Below are 24,018 nucleotides of genomic sequence, written 5' to 3'. Positions count from 1 at the left end.
TTTAAGATACAATGTAACATTACCGTGCACTGGTCCATGTACAAATCTTTTTTATTTCAACTTCCCCAGACAAACTGTCTGCATGGGGCATACAATGTTGTCGACTTTGCCAGCTGGCTACAGCTGAAACTAATTAGTGTGAGCAGTTTTAATTGCAGTTCACTGCAGTGGCTTCGCGCTCTAATTCTGAAAACGGCTGTATTGTCCTTGCAGTATCTGTAGTATTTTTTGGTTTTTGCCTTTGGTTTAGACTATTGTAACAGTCTCTGCCAGTCTTTGTCTCTGTTATTGATAAAATTAAAAAAATATTAAAAAAGAAGCTATCAATAATCAATACAGATAAGTCCAACCTGTTAAACAAGTGTTCTGAGTTATTCTTCAAGTGCCGATACGAAAACAATTTTTTCTTGTCAAATTTCCAAACAGTTTGACCAAACTGGATACATATATGTAAGCACCCGAAGCAAATTTCATATATATATATATAAATATATATATATATATATATATATAATATATATATATATATATATATATATATATATATATATATAATATATAATATATATATATATATATATATATATATATATATAATATATATATATATATATATATATATATATATATATATATATATATATATATCCTTTAAAGCTCGGAAATCAAATCTTCACAGTGTAAAACAGTACTAGTGCTCAATACCTGTATGGCAGAGCGATTCAATTGACGAACTGTGCAAAAGAAAATAATTCGGCAAAATGTGATTTCATACAAATTCCGCTCGTGTCAATTGTATCGTTTGCTTGACACTGTAAACATCGCATACAGCTTTCGAGAAGGAACTTCGTGTATAACCCGCCTCTTCGAATTAAAAGTCAGCATGAATATTTCATGGAGGAAGCCACTCGTGGGAAAGTGTCTTAAGTCTCGTTCGAACCCCGGGATCATCCTGCACAATTGCTCATCATATCAACAAAAAGGAGACAAATTGCTCCCCGTGACCCGCTCCTCCCGGCAACGGCTTCTGAATCCTCCCTTCATCAAGACACATTGAACGCGATTTGCCGCCGCTGCTCGGGATGCAAAAAAATGGCAACTCGTATTGACGGCGATGCGGGTAACTCACATCCCTGACAAGCTAACAAAAGAGGCTGAACCCAGCCGTTTCACAGGTAATTTCCGGTGTTTCTGGTCGGCTCGCGAAGTAAAAGCAACATGGAGTGTAAGTTAAGGACAGAATTTTGACGAGGATTAGCCGTGACACGGCCGATTTTTGAAGCGCTCACATTAAGCGTCATTGTGCGTTCTTTTTAACCGAGTACACAAAACGGGTCGTCTAGGAGCAATCAGGCGCTTTACTTGTACATGTTTAAATCAAGTGTTGACTTACAAGTTAGTCAGACACAAAGGTGAGCGTCACGAATCTAAAATTAAAATATCCCCATCCCTTTGTTTCTCCCATGTTTGAGTTGATGTGAAACAATCTTGTAATACCAAACTAGTTTTTCATTCAAAACAACAGAGAAGAGATGACATACATTACCAATGCAGACTTAAAAGTCAAGAACTGTTTCAAATTAAGTGTTTTACACACGAAATGTCTTTCAATGTGACACAATGAAGTTGGCAGGCTTGTTTTTTCCCCCTTTCTGACGAAAATTTTGCGCCTTGCATTAAGATACATATGAATCCGATGTGTATCTGCATGCTAACGTTATTAGTGCATCAAGTTTGCGCTATGGTAGTGTCACAACCGATGAATATACCACTGAGAGGTTAGATTTTTGCTTGTCATATATTTAAAATATGAAGAATTATTGCCTTGATCTGTTTTCCCATGACAAATCTACTTTGGGTGGAGAATGGAATTTCGCTTGTATGATTTCAAAGTACAAATTAGAGTGTGTTTTTTTCAAACGGAAAAGACAGTCATTCGATGTCGATGAACCGTGAAGGCTACATCGCTGTTTGCGGAGGTTCTTTGATAGATCTGAGGTGACGCGGAGGAAAAAAATTAACCCTTCCCAATGGAGCTATCAAACTTAAGTCACTTAAAATCACAACAGAAAAGTTCAGCTATACTACTGGATTTAAAAAACAGTGCCCCATCAATGTAGGTGGTGTGATTCAATAAATCAATTATAGGCAAATGAAATCACAATGGCAAAACGCCGGACGAATATGAAACCTGTTTTGTGTGGTTGCAGGTGAAATGTACCGAGTAACTCATAAAACGATATTGGACGCTGTTATTAGCTTGTAGAGAGAATATTCGATTAATCCATTTCAAAAAGACAAAAAACGAGAACATTGATATATTTCAGAGAGTTCTCTCCCGGGCTGAAATCAATTCTAGTGGAACATGCGAGGCGCGCTGACGTAATCGATGACGGCACGTAGGCTGTAAGCTCGCTAATGACGGCAGAATTTGTCGATCATTGGACACTTTCACTCCCCATTGCCATACACATTCATCAGTTGAAGTCTCCCAATTGAGTGAAATTGAAACGCAGTCGATGCGAAGAGAATGTTTTTGCGTGCTAGGCAGCGTCGCTTCATCGAGTTTTGACAGACGAGGTGAATTGCAACTATCTATTGACAAGAAAGACGATGGACGCGTTCTCACTCTTCGGCGCAGATAAAACAGGATAGATTTTCAGTGCGTTTTCTTCGAGACGGTCTCCGGATAGATCTTTCAAGCGCTCTCTTTTGAAGTTACAATAACATACAAGAAGCTTGTATCCCGCCGGGAAAATCTTGACTTGTCAGAGATTCTTTACTTTTTGGATGTAATTTATCCGCAGCAACCACACACGCGTTGAACTTTTTGTGTCATATTTTATTGATGTATGTTTAACCAAGCGAAGAGAAAAAAACGATGTGCGGCAAATTAATTCATGGATTTTCAAGGAAGTCTCATTAAAATTTTCATCGCCGTGAATTTCAACGCCACGCCGTTAAAAAGATGATTGAATCTCGAAAATAATGTTTCTTTAAATATTAGCTCAGCAAGGTCATTTCCATGCGATTGACTTGCGCTGTTCACCATCGACACACTCCATTGGGTCACGGATAGAGTGATTGGAAGCTATTTAGCATATTAAAGATCCGATAACTTTATTTGTTAATGTATCTGCCCGTCCTTTTTGTTATGTCTATATCATTCACTTTTTTCTCCTTTTCGATAACATCAAGGTCAAAAAAATTGCTTTGAACTTTTCAACACATGTGTGTTCTGTTCCGTGTTATTGTTGATACCTAAATTATGTCCGGACCCGCATTCCTTTCCACGCAGTGATATTTGTCGTACAGAATGCCTAGGCTTATAATTTGTATTTGGACATACTTTAGAGAGAAGAAGTAAGAATGACTGTTTCCTACAACAAAAAGATTACAACAACAAAATTACAGCCACTGTCCCTGTTCACGACAATGCAAGTCGATAAATTGACAGGATAAAGTTATTACGCGCAAAGGCTGCATTGTACCCACGGATAAAAAATAATTTAACCGATGAAGGGAGTTTTGGATTCCGCATACAGCCCATCGGCATGCAGAAGTAGAGTCTAGGAGAAAGAGACGGGTCTAAATTGACGTAGCTCGGGATCATCCACTGCCTCTGCCCCGAGGGAGTCGATAATATCGTTTCTTGTCTGAAGATAGGCTTTAATTAGCCACAAGATTGAAGCATGCTCGTTCCCTGTTCAGCGTTAACAACCTCACGGCAAATAGTGGACGATTTAGTATGATGAATATTATCAATCGATAGGGAAGTCATCGTCATCTCATTTGCATACTCAAGCAATTGCTTATTACTAGACGCTTTGCATAAAGGAACATAATTATTTCGAAAGTTGCCCAAACGAGCATGCGCAGTGGGAACTTACCATGTCGTTTATTTGACTCAGGTAGAGCTCGAAAGAGATGGATATCTTCTGGGATTCGTTGATGACCGGACGAACCAGCTTATTGTAGCGGTCGTTGAAAAACCGATCCTCGATGAGTTTGATCTGCTCCGGTGACGCAAATATGCCTACAGGAAGAAAGTGAGAGAGAGAAAGAAAAAAATACAAAACAATTTACAAATTGGTATACATATTAAAGATTAATCCGCTGATACGAGAGAATTCTGAAAGACAGCAGTAAGAGGTTTCAAACAAGTGTATCAAGAAGATTGGTGGAATGGAAATTGGAAAGAAAAATGGGGATATCTCACAGGACATCAGCCAATATCCTGTCACGCCACACCAAGTCTATTGGTGCATTCGTTCAACTCGCACAATCTCGGCATGGATCGTCTGACACTTTATTGCACCGAGGTCCTCTCTCAGTCTATTGCAAACTCCGGAGGCTAGCTATTAGCAGCACCACTCGTGTGAGAGTAAAAAAAAATCGGAGTATCGACCAGGCAACTTCGATGAACATTTCTGGATTTAGATGGTCTAAAATTCTCCGTCGATTTTTGAAGTGGCTAGATCGTTTACGTTCCACACTCCCACGTTTGCTCAAGGCATTAAGATATTTTGATTCAAGAAGAACACGAGAATTAGAATACATACATAGATACATACATACATACATACATACATACATACATACATACATACATACATACATACATACATACATACATACAGACAGACAGACAGACAGACAGACAGACAGACAGACAGACAGACAGACAGACAGACAGACAGACATACATACATACATACACATAATATTGGTTTATCAAGACAGTGACCGATTTCATGATATTATCTGCTTGCTCGCATTGTAGGGAAGCACGATGTACTGGTATTACGTATGGCTTTACACATTTTTATGAAAGTTTACATTAATTACAGAGAGAGAGAGAGAGAGAGAGAGAGAGAGAGAGAGAGAGAGAGAGAGAGAGAGAGAGAGAGAGAGAGAGAGAAGAGAGAGAGAGAGAGAGAGAGAGAGAGAGAGAAGAGAGAGAGAGAGAGAGAGAGAGAGAGAGAGAGAGAGAGAGAGAGAGAGAGAGAGAGAGAGAGAGAGAGAGAGAGAGAGAGAGAGTATGATTAGACAGTTGAGTGTCCTGAAAAGTTCATTTTCAAGAAAACCAATCATTTAACGATTAAAAAGAACTACGCTACTTCGCCAACTTTACAAGACAGTCACGTTCACCGAGCTGGATGAGGCCTTTGGTTCACTCTCTATTCCATCGCAGAAGAAATAGAATCATTCGAAGCCAGGACCTCTTCCCACATGTCAGGGCCTTCATTCCGCGGTCAAATTATTACCCGGAAGGCATATTTTCCGGATCAGTGTGCGAGTCAATTGTTTCCTTCATGGGGTATGGACAGTACGAATTGTACGATGCCTGAACAAAGACTTCGGCAAGCTAACACGGCATTCAGTGCATCGAAAATATATGTGTGTGCGTACATCGGCCCTGCGGGGCCATTACCAATTCTAGTCGAAGTATTCAAATTTTAAGTTCAATTACACGAATAAATAATCGAAATTGAATGTTTATTCATCAACTGTCATTTTAAGTGCGTATAGTTAGTGCTGTTAACGTTAAAGACATATCCTTTGTTATGCTATTTGTTTTTCAGCGTATCACCACAGATCATCGACAACTGTGTCTATAACGAGGGAATTCTGCATATCTCGTAAGCCAGAGGGCATCCCAATCATCGCTGTCAGTCACTCAAGGTTTCCACAGTCCCGTCTCTCTATGCCCACGAGCACTGAGAGATCACGTGGCTTTCGGGGGGGAGGGGGATGAGTCTTTTCAGTGTAAACAGAGTGCATTACCGTCTGCTGTATGCGAAGTGACACCTCGATGCTGTTCAGAATTCAGCGTATATAAATTCACAGATCAATCGCACGCCGAGATTCGCTTTGACATGTTCCCCGCGCGCGGCCGCGTCAACATTTCACATAAATGGCACGATCCGTGAAATTCCCGCGAGGCTCCCTCATAATCGTCAAACTCTATCATTCATTATCTGACGCGGAGAGCCCGCGGTTCCGGGCGACGCATGCACAAAATTGACGGCGGATCGTTCTGAAAGGTCACCTGAACATAATTATTCTAGAGGTGCGAAAATTCATTAATAAATTATGCATGAACAAAATTTATTAGTGATCAAATATTTCAACATCAGTAAAAGCTTAAGCTTTACATCAAGCTTTATGACTCACATTTTCGACAGAATTATGTGCAGTACAAGTGAATCGCGAGAAAAATTTGACATCGTCATGAAAATGCAGAAAGTGACAGGTCCATATGGGCTTTAGCGGTTATGGCACAAGATGGTGATGATGAAAGCATTGATGTAGATTGCCGGAACTCGTTTTGGACACCATTAGTTAGTCTAGCATAAAGGTCACATCCTTTCTTTCATCAATTTCTTACCAAGGTGACAGTATCTCTCTATCTATCTATATATCTCTTTATCCATCTCTCTATCTCTCTATCTCTCTATCTCTCTTTCTATCTTCAAAGTTGCTATTTATACCGGTGTATGTATATATATATATATATATATATATATATATATATATATATATATATATATATATATATACACAAAATGTATACAACATGGAACGGATTAATATACATGGTTAATAAATACAGGAAATATAAGATCAAATGCGTTGTACCATAACGACATCATTTCAGCTGTGCGCATTGTTTAATTCGCTTTTCTGTTGAATTAAAAAAAACAAATGCGAAGAACACCAACTGTGTTATCGGGTCTACTTAGACATGTGAAGCTGAACATAAACATGTATCATTCTATTGACAATGACAACACCGGTATATCAACAGATCACTTCGCAAGGAGAGAACACTCATGAAAAGGGGCATGTCAATAGGTGCCTTTCGACCGTCCTCTTTCGAAGAGAATGGCTTGCGAAGGAGCCATCAGTAATTTGGACGAGGGCAGGGCCTTGGGAATTAGGCTGGGGGTCAATATCTAGAAAAACTGATCTATAGGGGAGTCATCCTACAAAGCTAGTTTTATGGTATCAAACCAAAGCTACCTAAGAGAAATACCCCGTTAAGGGAAATACACTGTATTAGATGATAGTCTACTTTTCAGTAGCCCTGACACTTGTAGACTTAGTAGCTTACTTCGTGAGATCTCTGCTTTCCAGGCTAGTTTTAGATCGATGTATCATTTCATGTAAATCTTTTCTCTTTCTAGCTCTCTCATCCAGTTATCAAAAACATTATATTAAAGGGCCAGTAATGCTAACTGTTTATGATATGTTCATCATTTTTATTTTGTATGTCAATCGCAACTTCTTTTTTTCTCCCCCCCCCCAAGAGTCTTAAAACACCCAATATTTAGATTGTTAACTAGTGTCTCTATGTGTAAAATGCATCTGAATTGTTTACATTTCTCTTCTAGTCCGGACCATAATTCACTTTTCAACAATAACAATGTGATTTTCACACTTACGGAATGATTTGCAAGCTGAACACTATGTACATCAACATGCCTTGAGGAGTAGAACAAGAAATTATGGTTGACATTTAAAACAAAAATGGTGAAAAAATGATCAAAAGTTAGCATTACTGGCCCTTTAAGTTGTCATGGCGTCCACTACTTACTTAGGAGGGAGCGAAATGCCGAAACCTCCTCCAACTCACCCTGATTGTGAATATTGTAAGTTTTCAAACTAGGATCAAGTAGATGCGAATCGCATCGTGGTGATCTAGCAACCATCAATACAATGAGATGAATTCAGATTATGTACTCCTCTCATTTAACGACTGCAATCACCGGTTTATCGCTGTTCCTTGTTCATGTAAATTTATATTTAATCTCAATCAGCGTATCTTAAAAATCACGTCGTCATGGTGACGGCTATTTACTTTGTGAAGCATTTGAAAAGCGACGTTCGGGTTAGCTACGCTAATTGAAACCGACATGTTCATGTATCAATGTCACGGTCCACCCAAAACTCATTTGACCAGACGCCAAATCAAATCACGGTGCGGTTTCTGCGCCCGCGAGTCGTCAACCTAAATCATTAAATTGCTGTTTTGCTACGGTTAAATGTTGTAAAACATGAAATAAAATTCCTGACGCTTGAAAAATATTTACGCAATTAAAAGATTAACGTAATGTTTAGATTAATAGTAACTTTATTCATCCTCTTCATTCTCGCCGTAATTATTTACAGTGTGTGCGACCGTTCAGTTCGTCCAAGTACAGCACACAAACAAGTAATACATGCATAGATACACAGATACATAGATACATACATACATACATACATACATACATACATACATACATACATACATACATACATACATGAAAGGTTCAAATCTCTTTATTATCCAGTTTAAAGCATTCAAATGAATCATCCAAAATTACTGACATCAAGATCAAGTGAACTTTGTTCAAATTTCAATCGGAAACATTGCAGCTTTTTGACAGGAAATGTTCAGAGTGGTATAACATTGATTTTTCAAAGAAAGGCTCATTAAGTGTCCTCAGTATCACATTCCATTTACGTCCGCTGAAGTCCATTCACTGACAGTAAAGGAAATGTGCAATACTGAAGTCGAACTCTTAATCTCTCTCTCTTGCTTTGTCTGTTTGTCTGTCTGTCTGTCTGTCTCTTACGCACTCTTACATGTATGTATGTATGTATGTATGTATGTATGTATGTATGTATGTATGTATGTATGTATGTATGTATGTATGTATGTATGTATGTATGTATGTATGTATGTATGTATGTATGTATGTAAGTATCTATCTATCTATCTATCTATCTATCTATCTATCTATCTATCTATCTATCTATCTATCTATCTATCTATCTATCTATCTATCTATCTATCTATGTTCTAAGTATCTGTTTACGTTTGTACGTATCTATGTATATATCTACGTATTGTATCTCTGTATGTAGCTCTGTATCAGTATATCTATAAGGTTATCGTATGTTTGTATTCTGTCTCTATCTATCTATCTATCTATCTATCAATCTATTTTCCTGTTTACACATATGCAAAGTCACCAATCAACAGGAGCTCCACGAACTGGCAGGTTCATTTGAGAAGAATATAAATAAATTGCTTGAATAAAATTATACATTGAAATATTCAAACATAAAAAGGATTTTTACACAGAGTAGACAAGACCATAAGGATCAGGATGATTCGCAACAAAGAATGTTACTCAGTGCATCTAGAAAGCTATTAAAATTGTCAAAGGGGCCAATATTGTGCATATTCAAACTGAATATCAAAATGTCTACGTACGTGATGTAAATGTATACTTTAAGGTTTTAAGCTATACGTATGCTCAGCTGTACATGGTGGTCTGAAATGAGCGTTGTCGTGCAATGTGACAGTGGGGAATATCTTTTTAATCGAATTGGAAAGAGAACATTTTGAATTTTATGATAATATTGAATAATTTTTGAAGTCGGGCTTTAAGCTTTCTCTGCTTGGTTCGGCATTGAATATACGGAAAGTAAAGCACAGATTAATGTATGTCCCTTTTCGACGCAATCGTCATGTATGTAAAATCTTAGTGTAATTGTCAAAACGGAATCTTCATCTGCTCTAGAATTCATTTCTCAACAATAGAATTGTATAATTTACACACTTCGTCTTTCAGCACCCAGAAGGGAGTCGAACAACAATAAATTTGCACCATATGAAAATAAATTTGAAAATGTCATCCAAAAATGAAGCCCTTGGTCCTTTAAGTAAGATATGAATGAACAAAATCAAAGATAGTTAATATAACTTCTATTGAACATTCTGGCTAGACATTTAGCGAGATGTTAACAGTCAGGACATAGATTGATAAATAAAGATGTGTTTTTAAAGATACTTAAAATGTCCGTGAGTGACCGTTTTGCAAACAGTGACAACGTATTGCCCGATTCATGTTTTACTTTATTGGCTTTCGAACATATATGTGTGCACTACAGGGATTTCACTTGCATTTATTTAAACAAAGAAATTCAATTTCCTAAACCAACGTCGACCTTTCCTTGTTACGGAAATTCACGTGTTGATTTTACATGCTGGAGCACACCGATTCTGTATAGGCAACGGATAATAGGCGCAAATTACAATAGCTAAAAAAGAATATAATTTTTTTCAATGTTGTGTTTTGCCGATATATTTACTATAGTGCTTTGAATTTATCGTGTATGTGACATCAGAAGTGACGTAGACATTACAAAGTTGTCGATTGGATTCTCTGTAATATGTTATTTCCCTAGAGTTTCTAAAATAATCCTTTATCATGAAACGATGGCGTGCATAGCTGTTCAAGTCTAAACGAGGCAATCTTTTTGAAACACATTTGGATATTTTCACAAATTTTGTAAAATCCGTGGATCATCAGCTCGTCTGTTACCCTTTCAAACACACCATTTCTCTTTTTTTCCCGCGAAAACGCGGTACTTACTCCGCAAATTCGTCGGAAGTTGAAAGAATAATTATCTCGTAGATTACAGCTGACATGAAATGTATAAGTGGAGACCTGAAATTGACAATAAAGTGTTTTGAATGATCAAACCATCTATATACAAAACTAACACATTCATCTAACATTTAGCGTGTCGCCAGATTTCGATCATCAATCAAGTTGTCATACGCAGATATATATCTCCGCTGTGACTGAATTTGATCGTAGTTCATGCATCGTTATCTCAAAGTCGTAGCTAATTTATGTCCATTACGCTAAGATGGACGTCACTCAGGCACCTGAAATAGCTGCGCGGACCACCTATTATGCAAATTTGAAAACTGAAACATGAAGGGACTCGTATCCAATTGTCATACTCCTAAAACCACCAAGTAATGAATCTTCTGGCTGAAAAGCAATTTAGGGAGACATATGGGTATTTCGTACTCTGCGTGTAGTTATTACGTTTGGAATGAAATGTCAATCCGCCTGGCATTCATATTATGATAACATCCAACGTGGAAGTAATACCAAGCTGCCTCCTTAATAAAATAAGAATTGCCCCCTGACAACGTAATAAACGATGCTTTTAAGGAGGTCCACATATTGAACAAACATATTGGAATGCCCCTTTATTGAGATTGACAAGTACAGACTCTCTTGTTGCCAAGTTTTAAGTCACTCCACCGCCAATGTTTTTTGGGTCGGCAGTAACGTAGTTTTATCTTTAATAAACGAGAAGTGCTGGCAGAGACATTACGACGCAATGCTGTGCAGTTGGTAAGGCAGATTTGGATGGTATCGTTTGCCAAGCTACAATTTTTCAATGCCACCGCGTATCCAAAGCAAAAAAAAAACATGTTCACCGTCTTTTAAGAGTATTGTTGTTGTATTTTTTCCTGTAAAGTCTTGCTCTGATTTTTTTGTCTTTCATACAGAGCAAGGCGGATAAGCCTCAAGCAAGCTGAACTTTGCGAAGTAAAAACCATGCCGAATGATTCCATGCGGAAAGCAAGTAATTTCTTCGCCCGTTGTGCCGTCTCGTACTACAACAATGGAAAGCCGCGAAACCTCATCTTTATTTTTTAAAGCAAATCTAGCGCCTGTACGTTTCTAAGAACGAAACGTGAGGCTCAAGATGGAACATGGAGATTCACGATTTCAAATTAGAATGAACACCGGGTTCTTTTCCAGTTCCTGTGGAAACCAAAAGTAACAATTCCTCAATTTCACTCTTTCCCGCCATAACCACATATCCTTCAACGACAGCAACGTTGAATACGAAATAGACAGAAATGGAAACTTAATGAATTCAACACATTATACGCTCATTCCGTGATTCGCTGGAACACATCACAGAGAAGGAAAATAGAATGATGCGGCCTGAACGCTCAATGTCATCACAACACAGGGCGCTTGCTCGTAAAAAAAGTGACGTTACAGGGAACTAGTTCCATTACAAGTACCGAAGGTAATTAGATCGTGAAACTAGTGTCCTACAAATAAGTGATAATGCGGTCTTCAGATGCGTTTCTGGTAACACAGGTTTCTTGCGGTTATAATCGAGCTTAGTAGCCATCGTTACGATGCAATATGTGTTCGCTATGAAATGACATATGGAAGCAAGTATTATGTTGAGTTAGTACGCACATCGTAAATGAAAGACTTAAACGTTTGCCCAAACTTTCCCAAATGAAACTTTCAACCATTCTCTCTGAACCATAAAAAGAATACTGAAAAAACAGGGTTCACCTCGCTAAGTTTGGTTCTAGAGAATCAAATTACCCAACATTTATCGATTTTTGAAATGTAAAATGGCCGCCATCCCTTGTGTTAACTCGATGACGAAAATAAAATATTCAATTTAAAAAAAAAGTAAGACGAAAAGTGAAAAGTTTTCTTACTACAAGAGCTTTAAAATGAGCCCAACACGTGATAGATCAGAAAAAAACTGTAAACATTTGACGGTCCGAATATCTTTCCCCTTGGCGTAAACCATTTTGAATGCCGACCTTACTTCGCGTTACTTTTCCATTTCACAAACAAGTGATGAAATACAACGAAACCGTGAGACAGGACTCGGTTCAAGAAATTTTTATTTTACTGAGATGCAAACCCAGGGAGCTCCTCATTCACTGCCATTGAACAGGCTTGCTTATCTGAAATAAGTTGCTTTAATCATGGCAGATAAATTTCGCAAGATGCAGCTGTGTTTTGACAAGACAAGCTAGGCTTTTCTCCGTGGTTAATATTTAATGATGGCTGGCGAACGCCAAGCAATAATTGAAAAGTAGATAGAGCATAACCACTACGCCGTAAACTGCGGGGTCGTTAAACACTGAAATTGGCTACAACATTCACCCGTGGTTGCTGATAGTAAAATGACGTGCATGACGAGTATGATAATTTTTCATAGCGATGATTTTTGTTACTTATGAAACTTGAAACGCGGTGTGTGTATGGATGATTTACCAAAAGGATAACTCGGCCGCTTGTGTCAGTATGGTGTGTGAAATGCATTCGTTTTGAGCTTGTACTGTACGTTACTTCATTACCTATGCAGATTGGTGCTCCTTTCACGGGTCGAATATTGAACTTTCAGACTTGGTCGAAAAAAGTTAATGATTGTTTTTGTCAAGTATGTTCCAGTACGGCATCAATTCTGTTTCACAGCTGCAAATGAAGTTCAATTGAATCGTCACTTTTCTACGTGTGTCTAATGTTCCAAACAGGGTCTTTTTTTAATCTCTGATAATAATTGCCAAGAACGACAGAAGCTGCTAGACTGTACAGGCCTTCGGTGAAGGAATTCTACCTATGTGGGCGCCAAAGTCCCTGTCCTATATGAAGGATTCCTATCTAAGTTAACCGTGGAAATTAACAAGGTCTAAGCCACGAGAACTGCAAGATGCGTACTATTTTCCAGTATTTTTATTTGTTTGCAACATACAATTTCTTGTTCTACTGATTAGAAATTATAAATCGAAATGCCTACGTGTTCTGCGTGTCAATTGAATATCAGTCCGGACTATTGCATAATTTGCTCTGTACGCTGTATTTGCGACCCGAATACTTTATATTCAACACGCTTTACGGAGAAATAAAGACAAACGCAGTTGTTCCCTGAACAACAATGATGAGAATATCACCAGACGTTTCGACTATTACCCTGTAGGATACTATTAAAAGTGAGGGTATATACTGCTCAGTGTTGTTCTGTTCAGAAAGAAAGAAAGTAAGTAGTGTGTTGTAATTATCCAATAGAATACCGCTTTTTTATACCGTCATGGCGAATTTAATGGTTTAACACTGAAATTATTTGCAGTTGGGGGATCATACGCAGACTAGGATATTGGAAGACTTCTACCAAACGTTTTCCGTTTAAACGTCTATACCATCACACGCGTGGTTTTCGCTACGCTAGTTCCAATAGAAAAATTCTTCAGCACATTTCAAAACATATGAAACACGCTCCGTGACTCTACAAATTCTACCGGACGGTAAACGTGTCGACCGTGTGCAAGATACGTAAACTATGATGTCAAACACATATTTTATCACGTCATCGAACAGTCACGTGACCATACATGATATACCTAAAGTGTTTGTTTGTTTTTTCTTTCTTAATCCGTATTTGCTCGTGTGGGTATGCAGATAACATAATAAAGGTTAAGGGAGGTTACATAAAAAATTTGAGCAACCCATTCAGGATCATACATACATACATACATACATACATGTGTGTGTATATATATATATATATATATATATATATATATATATATATATATATATATATATATATATATATATATATATATATATATATATATATATATATATGTATGTGTATATATATATATATATATATATATATATATATATATATATATAATATATATATATATATATGTGTGTGGTGTGTGTGTGTGTGTGTGTGAAACAAATGACCATATGAATGTCGACAATGGCTCCTGGATCAAGCAAATAGAAGGGATCTAGTTACCGATAACTGCGACAAAGTTCGAGGAAGAATATTACTATTTATGAAATGATCTATTGACGTGCATTTGTACGACTTGTTTTGACTCTGGGTATTTACAAGTGTGTCAAATTCAGAGTGTTTACAGGATGAGATGAAGCAGGGAACCTGTTGTATCAATTCTTTTTCACAGTTGCTATAAAGCCATTACAAGCTATATAAACTAATTTTAAACCTTTGTTAGCGTTTTCAAAGAACTCATTTGTAAAAGTCGGAGGAGTCCATTTCATTTTACCTAGTAAGTCTGTTTCCGATGGGCTGATGCACACTAGAACGCCTGTTTTGGAGCCGAGGCATACCAAGTGAAGTGCCACTTGTGTATGTACATATGACGTCATCGCTTTGAAGTGACAACCGCTCTGGCAGAATTGGCCACCGGCTATTTGAGCAAAAACATAATGTTTGCGCAAGTTTGACCGAACAAGTGAAATGTGAAATAGAAAGAATGCCCACCAGTGCGCAAAACCAAGGAAGTTCACGGACTCATACATTCAAAGTTTGAAGAAGGGTATGTTAACAGGAAGTAATAATGAGCACCAGAAATATTTCCACAGCGGCGTGAGTGTTATATTGTCTTGCAGGTAACTTTTTATGAGCATATGATGCATTTCGATCTCACAAGACGTGATAAAGAAGCCAAACTGGTTTAAATAATTATTTAAACTGTTCAGGATATATGACAGGCGTAATAAGACTCTTTACGGCTGTTTCTGGACATGATAGCAGCAGATTTACTTTAAAGGTATACAGTCACCCGTAATCTAAATATGCCCATATATGGTTAAAGGGGCGTTCCTTGGTATTCAAAATGCCCATGTGAGGGCGCTGTTTTTAACAAGCGGCAACCCGCTTAAAATCTGTGATTGGTTAGATTTTCTCTTTCCTTGGTAACTGTGGCAAAATTGGAACAGGTGACAGTATACCTTCAAATGTGCCATCTGTAGACATGTGTTACTCCAAGCGCAGACACAAGTCATTGGCCAATTCAGGAGGTAATTTGTTTCTGTGGCAAGAAGAATTCATGTGGGCATTTAGTCACTTTTGCGGCCAACACCTTGACGTCTATTGAGATCACAACATATGCTATGAGTTACTTTTATGCGTCGTTATCCAACCCATCGGAGACAAGCGGGTAACTACAAGTCGCCCGCGAAGTTCTCGACTAAACGGCCGAGAATCAAGGCACTGCGAGAGCAGGAATTCATTCGATTTATTGTCGTAGCAGAGGCAATATATACACCTTTTATTGATTGAACAGTTCTTAACGACTCTAATGTACAACTGCAAACTAAACATGGATATTTGTTAGCTCAAGTCTCACGCGCTCATCACCTCTGTCCGAAACGCTATAAAATTTTAATGGGTAACAATAACCATCATGCATCTCTGCGCCTTATCAGCAGATCATGTGTTGGAATGTCATCTTAAGGACTGATTCAACCTCGCATTGCGATTTTTATGCATCAACGCGGGCAAGACTGACAGTGTTTGTTTATCGCCATCGATTTGTTCCAAATTTATATCCACTGTATGTTCGTTAATAACGCTACATTGCGTCGGCCCATCCATTTGCTCAATAAACTATTTGCAATCCATAAACAGTCATTAATAATTACTGAAGTTTCTTTTTTTCGCCGTCTCACAAAAATGTTTTCATTCCATGACAAGACTAGCTCAGTGGTGTGTGAACCATAATCGTAAAATGATGTCAATTTTTAGTCAAAAAAAGAAATATGGTCATTAGTCGTACAAGCACCTGTAATCTAACTCCCTCTTGCATTACGCTGCTACAGGGGCACTCTTCCATGTAAATTTTGGGCACCCATCCTCGTATTGGACTCTCAACCTTAAAACTGCCGATAATGGTATCTTTCGTGCATTTTCCAGCGTGTTTGTTTTTCTTTTTCTGAAGACAGTTTCTCATTGTGCTCAAAATAACAAAGTGTCTAGTGTTTGTTTGTGTGCAATGTTCTTGTTGACGACTGAACTTCATGTCAGCCCGGGCAAGACTTAGTTTGTCTACAATTAGATCACACATTCTACTGTAAGCATTGTGTTGGCAGGAATAATACTTTGCATGAACGCACTTTTGCCGAAGAATGAGGGAATGTATTTATCATAAATACAATAAGTATATATCATAAAAAGGTTGAAGGTGTTGTCTATTTAGGAAAATCTGTTTACAGCTTTACTTGCTCGCCTGTAGCGCGCGGTCTTTGCACGTTATCACTCCCCTCGGCGATGCAAAGATTACTCTGTTTATGTGATTATGTTTCCTTATCTGTTATCAAGGCATCTTTTCTTGCAACGGGCCCGCGATATATCTCTTTGAAGAAACATGCAAATTGAGAGGGAATTTGTATAAGTGCTGATTTTATATATGGATCACAATGGGATTAAATTGTTTGTTTTTTCTCTGAGTAACAGCGGGTTCCACTGTTTGAAGAGATGGCCTTAATCAGCTCATCGGCAATATTAATTATTATAGTTTTTGCAAGGAACCCTTCCTTTAGATTACTAAACTTGGTAAACCAGGATCTTTCACCTTATGCTGAGTCAGAATGATGAATTGATTGAATTTCAAGATCGCCGATGACTCGCCAGTGGCTAGGTCGAAAAAGCAGAACCCTTTTCTGGCGTTGATCAAGCGCTGCATGAATTCTTCATCTTAGAGACGCGGATCAACAAATGTGCGGTGTGTTGCAGATAATTACTTGTCAACGCTAGTGTTTATGGTGATTAATGCTCTTCGTGGTGCTCTAGCGTTGCATCACAGTCTGCCTAGTCGGGGGGAAGAGCAGATAATGCCGCGTAGGAGTCAGCGCAATACGCTGCCTCAGGGAGGGAATTCATTTCATTCACAATTTTATTTTGAAAACCCCCTTTGCGCTCGTAGGAATTTGACCTTCTGCTCTGGGCCCCGCGACCAACTGCTAAAGCACTCTACGTTCAGCGATTCAGGAGGTTTTCATTCAAAATTTCGATTGGAATTATCATAGATGGGCACTCCCAGATATCTTTGAAATCTTTTCCAGTTTTTTTTTCCCATTACCTGGGAATATTATTAATTTGATTATTTAATTGGGTTCCGGGAGGTACATGCATATAGGCGGGGTGGTTTCTTTGCGTTCCACGTGAATTAAACCGCAGCTGGAGCTGCAAACTTTTCCGGGTAATTGAAAATCAAACATGAAATCTCTACATGTTCTGTTAAATGGGGAATGTGATGCTGTGTAAACATCGAAAATTGAGTGACAACTAAGTACGATTGACACCTATCAAATGAAACATACAGTGCAATACTAGAAGCACCGCGAAAGTATGAAATATGATGCTGTGATCTTAAATTACCGCTGACTGTATATAATCTCGAAATTAACGACGCGTATTTATTCTATGTGCCATATTGACGAGTATCCTTAAAAGTAAGTAGTAAGTAAGTAAGTAAATATATATATATATATATATATATATATATATATATATATATATATATATATATATATATATATATTCTTACTTACTTACTACTTACTTTTAAGGATACTAATTTTAAGCATCGTAATTTCCCATGAGAACAACTATGTACTTATATATATATATATATATATATATATATATATATATATATATATATATATATATATAATAAGTATATAGATGTTCTCATGGGAAATTACGATGCTCAATGCTCAAACAAGAGCGTTTAAAATTAATTACAACAAATTTCTTCAAGTACACAGTAATAATATCTGTTACTCTACTTTCATGCATCCTGCAATCTTCAGACAGTTCTGACTTTCTGTCTAAAGATTGCAATATGCATGAAACTTAAGTAACAGATACTATTACTTTGTACTTAATAAAGTAATTGTGTCAATATATATATATATATATATATATATATATATATATATATATATATATATATATATATATATATTCATGTTATATATATTCATGTTATATATATTCATGTTATTAAACATCGAGGAATGCCCCGGAAAGATGTTCATAAGGCGTTGCAGCTCGACTTATCCATAAGAATTCGTGAAATGATGACGGAACATTTTTCATGACCTATGTATCACCGTTTGCCCTGCGGCTATTTGCACAGTTGTCGTAGTGCCAACTTGACTTCCGATGCGCAAGTAGGTTTTTTTCGGGAATGTAAAACAACGTGACAAGTTTTGAAGTGGCGTAGGGTGCCCTTGGAAATCATACGACCTTGGACTTGCACTGTTTGAAAATACAAGACACATACACATGCACACTCATGCTGCAAAAATTTGTCAGGAATTTTTCGTCTCTGCAGTATGCTTTGACTGGCGGAAGTGAATGGCAGCACAAATCGATTTCCATTGAGCGTAAAAAAGCTCGAAGATTTTGACAGACTGGAAGAGGGGTTATTGCCCTGATGTCATGAATTAACACCCAAAAATAGTTCCGTACACATGAAAAAAGCAAGAGGTGGCCATGACAGCTGCGCAATAAGATATGTAAATACAACTCTCCTTTGTCATCACGTCTGATTTAAATATTAAGTTCGGTTTGAAATATTACATTGAGGACCAAACGACAGAAAATGTCGCTTTCCTGTTTTCATAATAACTTACAATCCTTAATATTTGGAATGTTGCACTTACGAAATGTAGCCGCATGTTTGTCATACTCGTTTAGATGAAAGCATCGGCGGCTGGGTAGTTTTTGTGTTAGTTTAATGCTAAAGCGATTTCAGCATCTCGCGGCGATCGATCGGTCAATAGACATGTATTCGCGGAGCGTCTTCCAAGATTTAACGACAGGAGGTGCAGTGTCATTACGTTTGCATGGTAGGCTAAGTCGGGGCTTTCCACATTTTGTCGTGGCCTTTGAATCTCACGGCTTAGGATTAACACTCTGTGTGCCTGCGTACAGCTCCCCGACTTTTCACACGACTGAAATGTCAGGCGGCGCTCGATCGAACAGCAAGCTGTGTCATCCAAACAGTTTACACGCCGTACAGACTTAAAACTCGGAAATGTATACGCCGGGTGATATTTGAACGAGTAACACGACGGCCTCAGAGAGATTAAAACCTTCAGTGGCGTATCGATGTATCAAATGACGCAGATAAACTGATAAATTTATTAGACCTGCCAGATATAAATTGCAGTCCGCGTAAAATCAGCTTTTTTTTTTACAAAAGACTCATTTTGTTCTACTCAGAGAGCCGCCGGGCTCCGTTGCCAACTGTCATCAGCTAAGTCGTATAATACCACCCATTTTGACGCCTATATGTTCACGATTTGATGGAAGGCCTCAAGCTTCATTAGCGGGACTATTTGTTGTGTCACGAGTTAGAAAAACTGGAGGCGATGAAGTATAAATTGATATCCTAGTTTTGTTTCGAACCGGAGTATTAATTATCGCTACTTTTCAATTATATGTATATTTCAGAGTGTTTTTTTTCAACCAAAGGTATCTGCTTACTACCTTTTACCATACTTCTTTGTATAACATTACGCGGGATTATTAATGGTCGTATCGGTTTCAGAAAATTGCACAAAATCGAGAGATACAAATGTTGCTGACGGAATTGCAAAAACACATGAATACCGACAACGTGACGCGCTGAATGGGACCCTGAGTGGCGATTTCGAGCTTGGGAACAAAAGTGCTAAATTGTGTGAGTGAATTTCTTTATTTTCGCAGTGCACGGCAGAGATACGGAGATCCAGTGGAAGCGCAGACTGGTGAAGCGGATCGAAGCACTGCGCCGATAACATCAAGCTCTGAGCATCCAGGGGTTTACTTAATTTGTGGGAAGATGAGTTCGTTTGAATAGCAGATGGGGGAACCCTTGAACAGACTGTAAAGTATTTCACTGAGTACAATTATCTGCCGCTGAGATAGTTCAGGAAGGACTAGCTTGAGAACAGTCCGAAATGAGAAGGAGCTCGTTAATTTCCGGCTATCAGATCGTTCATCAGTCTCTATAGATATCGCGTGCATAGAGTGGTTGTAGCGGGACAAAAATTATGCATATGTAATAAAATTCTCTCCGCGTACGTCTTTTGAAGACCCATCATGTCGCCTGCCTGCCTGTTTGTCTGACCGTCTGACAGTCTTCAACTCTGCCTTCGCATGTCAGTTCATCTGTCAAAATGTCTGTTGATTACTCCATGCATCTGTCTGTCCACACTATGGCGTTTGCCCATCAATATGCTATTCTGTCTGTCTGTCAACTTTCTCCTGTGATCTCTTTCCTTGTGTCTGATTGCATGTCCATCAGATGTCCGCCAGTATCTGTTTGCCAACTTATAAACTTCTCTTTCGTCTTTCAGCGCCAGGATGTATCCATCTGTCTGTCTGTCTGTCTGTCTGTCTGTCTGTCTGTCTGTCTGTCTGTCTGTCTGTCTGTCTGTCGATTCTCCTCATTCGAGCCTATCTTAACTCTGACAACTATTCCTATTCCCTTTCCGCACCATTCTTTCTACGAATTTTATGATGCGTGACAAAAGAAACAACGGTCCCCAGTAATCTTTTAAAATCAATATAAATATGGCGAATTCAGCTTCCATGATCTTATTAGCAGCTACAAAATTGTATTACTCGTCCCTTGTTCATTCATACATTAATGTGCAGACTGGAAGCGTGAAGCGAGAAACTCACTTTGTGTCAAAACCGGGGAAAGGCAACAAGATAGTAAGGATGACACATGAGTGATTAGTCACGCAAGACTGGGGTTAACTGTGGCGACGGACTAACAGGGGAGAAAACACGGGGATGTGAGCGTTTGCTGCTGCAGAAATTTGAAATAATTCATCGCCCGAAGTGATGTCACGGAGACGCGTCAGGTGAACGGGGATCTGGACAATGCCCGAGGGGAACAAAACATAAAAAGTAACGAGAAAGATCAACATGATGTATGGTCGGAGCGTGTCGTAAATCTCGTTGTAAAAGAAACACTTACCTTGTAAGGAACACCCGAGCATTAAGAAGCCGCATATTTGAAGCACTGTGAGACACATCATCGGGTCTGTTAACTTGCGTGTTAAATTCATTGTGAATTAGTATTTGTCACTTCTCAGGCGTTGACGGCTAGCAAGGTTTGATGTCACCTCATATGAAACACTTGTAAACGAGCCTCCTTCTGCAACAGCCAGGCGCAGTACTTCAGGAACGCCGATTTGTCTGAAAATTCAGCGGTAAAGTAGTTGCTTGGCCTCTACAATAACGTCGATCACTCTCAGTGGCGCTCGAACTTGCTAAAGCTTATTTTTTCAAATCGCTGAACAGTGGAAACCGTTTTTCCCCTCCTGCTTTTCGATCGATGCAAAGCTGCCTGGATTCACCGTTGATGCGCTCGGCGTGTTACGCTTGGGGCGAGTCGCTCCGGAGATATGTCCGCGATGCAATAATGCGTAAACAAATTTGCCGGGGCGTTACCTGAAAAAATGCGCTAAAAGATTGATAAACCACAACACTTCGTACACTACTCCTCCGTTGATGTAATGGTCGCCGTTGGAGATCGAGCGAGTTAGCTGAAATCACGTCTATAGAAAGGGAAAACTAGCGATGTATGATTACTTGATTAGCCAATAAAGTGGTTGGGCCATTATTTCTAAATGGATCCGGGTAAAATTACAACATTTCCTTGTGCGCTGAAATATCTTTCGGCGCACCAGAAAGAGCGAAACAATTGTCTTCTTCCGAATCTACAACAGCGCTGAGAGTGTTTTGCTCAAAGGCAACTTGCAGTATTTAGGGCTTGGTCTTCTATCGAGAGGAAAATGCCAATTTGAAACAAAAGATACCTTTTTTCTGACAGGTAAGTAAATTGTGGTTTCTCTCAGAATGCTATAACTCGACGAGAGTGTAAAACCCAGTTGGTTTCCAGGATGTTCAAATCAAACGGCCACGGCAATGCTCTTTAAAGCGCGATGATCGGCGACAAACGCTTGATGCAAATGCCCTTTCAAGCATGTAATAGCCGTTAACAACGCGTCACATGCAAACTGCGGATTCTCCACCAAAATGACTTTTCTCTCTCACTCTGAAAAATGTAGAGCCGGATCTCTGCAAACAGGTCTGCCTAAAGCCCTCAGTTTGCTTATCTGATACTGCAGTCTGTAGCGTAGATTTTCATTCCTGTTCCGGAAAACGGTCTGAACTCATCCTCACTGCAGCACCAGATTAACGTCTTCTGTACAAGTTTTTGACTAGTTCGGTAAGGATAACTACAGCAAGTTCGAAATTCCGGTAAAAAGTTGAAACTGGGCGAAATTTTCTCTCCAACGCGACGTGTCACGCAGCTCTGTGAGGCGGCAGCCGATATGTCATACTTTTAAAATGGCAAAGCGGCATGAAACGCCAAGCTGGGGAGTCCGACAGAGATCCATAATGAATGACGAGTTAAAGGTGCAAGGTGCGTAAGAGCAGTTCCTCAAAATGGTCACCCCAATTCGCCTTCCAATAGGATTCAATTAACCAACAAACAAATCCGTCGCACCCGATCTTCCTCCCAGGGCCGGCTTCGCACATCGTTTGAAATAAAACTTGTCTTTCATCAACGCATGTGATGACCGCGTTTAGTATCTGTGGCACCATGGAAAATAACAGAAGCGTGTCCACGGAAATGTGAACTCCGTCTATACAATAAGCTTAGGTGAGTTACATTGTTCTCGTATTGTTTTTGAAGATTCTAATGTCCTAGAAAAGTGACAACGTGACGCACCATGTGTTTTGATCAACCTTCTGAACTTTATATATATCCCTGTACTGCATGGATAGCGGGTTAATGTGGCCATTGATAAAATGTCAATGCCATATCAGCAGAGCACATTTTTTCTCCCTTCTTAAACTTTCTATCACTTTTTTGTCTTTCCTTAAACTTCTTTGTTAGTCAAACTGTCATTTTCTGTGTCTCACTCTACGTTTGTCTCAATCTCCCTCTAAATTCCATATCACTCCTACCTATCTGTCTGTCTGTCTGTAAGTCTGTCTATGTCTGTCTGTCTGTATGTCTGTCTGTCTGCCTGCCTGCCTAAATGATTTTGATCACAGTACCCTGAATTGACCTGTCACTGTCATAATTTAATTGACCATTATATATTTTGTTTCGGTCATAGTGGTCGATTAACCTTCATCAATCAAATTTTACATTTAAGGATGCAGGAACATCAGGTACCGCTGTAAGTGCAGCAAGTGGTGAAAGCGGCACACATTTATTTTGCGTTTCATATGGCGCATGGCGTCCGCGATTTATCGACGCGCTCTGTAAATGCCACATACAAATATAACATAAAACAACAGAGAAAGTAGTAAAGAAAGGGTGGTCAACTGGATTAAGTAAGAATTTTTACACCCCATTTTATTCATTTATCTACATGAAGTGAAGGAAAAATTAACCATCCATGTAACTAAAGTGTGACCCTGACCTATATACGAACTCACGCACGCGCAGCAGTGCATTGTCCTGAACTAAGCGGGGAAATTCCTGCTGAGCATGTTTATACACGTTCCGAAGGTGTACGGGAAATTCCGTGTGAGTCATCACCA

The 24,018-nt window shown here is 38.8% G+C and overlaps 1 protein-coding gene across 2 annotated transcripts in view; it reads right to left on the bottom strand.

Annotated features, from left to right (window-relative positions):
• Positions 1-22,792, bottom strand: part of LOC139118988 (neuronal acetylcholine receptor subunit alpha-7-like) — a 69,322-nt gene extending 46,530 nt beyond the window's left edge. For both annotated transcript variants that reach the window (XM_070682589.1, XM_070682591.1), the window contains exons 1-2: positions 21,431-22,792; positions 3,891-4,036 (exon numbers count right to left, since the gene is read on the bottom strand). In XM_070682589.1, the coding sequence (XP_070538690.1) occupies positions 3,891-4,036; positions 21,431-21,521 (237 nt within the window). In that variant the 5' untranslated portion in view covers positions 21,522-22,792. The remainder of the gene's footprint in view (positions 1-3,890; positions 4,037-21,430) is intronic.
• Positions 22,793-24,018: the final 1,226 nt, after the last annotated feature.

The sequence above is a fragment of the Ptychodera flava genome, chromosome 19, assembly GCF_041260155.1.
Source record: "Ptychodera flava strain L36383 chromosome 19, AS_Pfla_20210202, whole genome shotgun sequence".
In the NCBI taxonomy this organism is placed as follows: domain Eukaryota; kingdom Metazoa; phylum Hemichordata; class Enteropneusta; family Ptychoderidae; genus Ptychodera; species Ptychodera flava.
The sequence above is the reverse complement of the archived record's forward strand: the minus strand, read 5'-3'. Positions and strand labels throughout refer to the sequence as shown.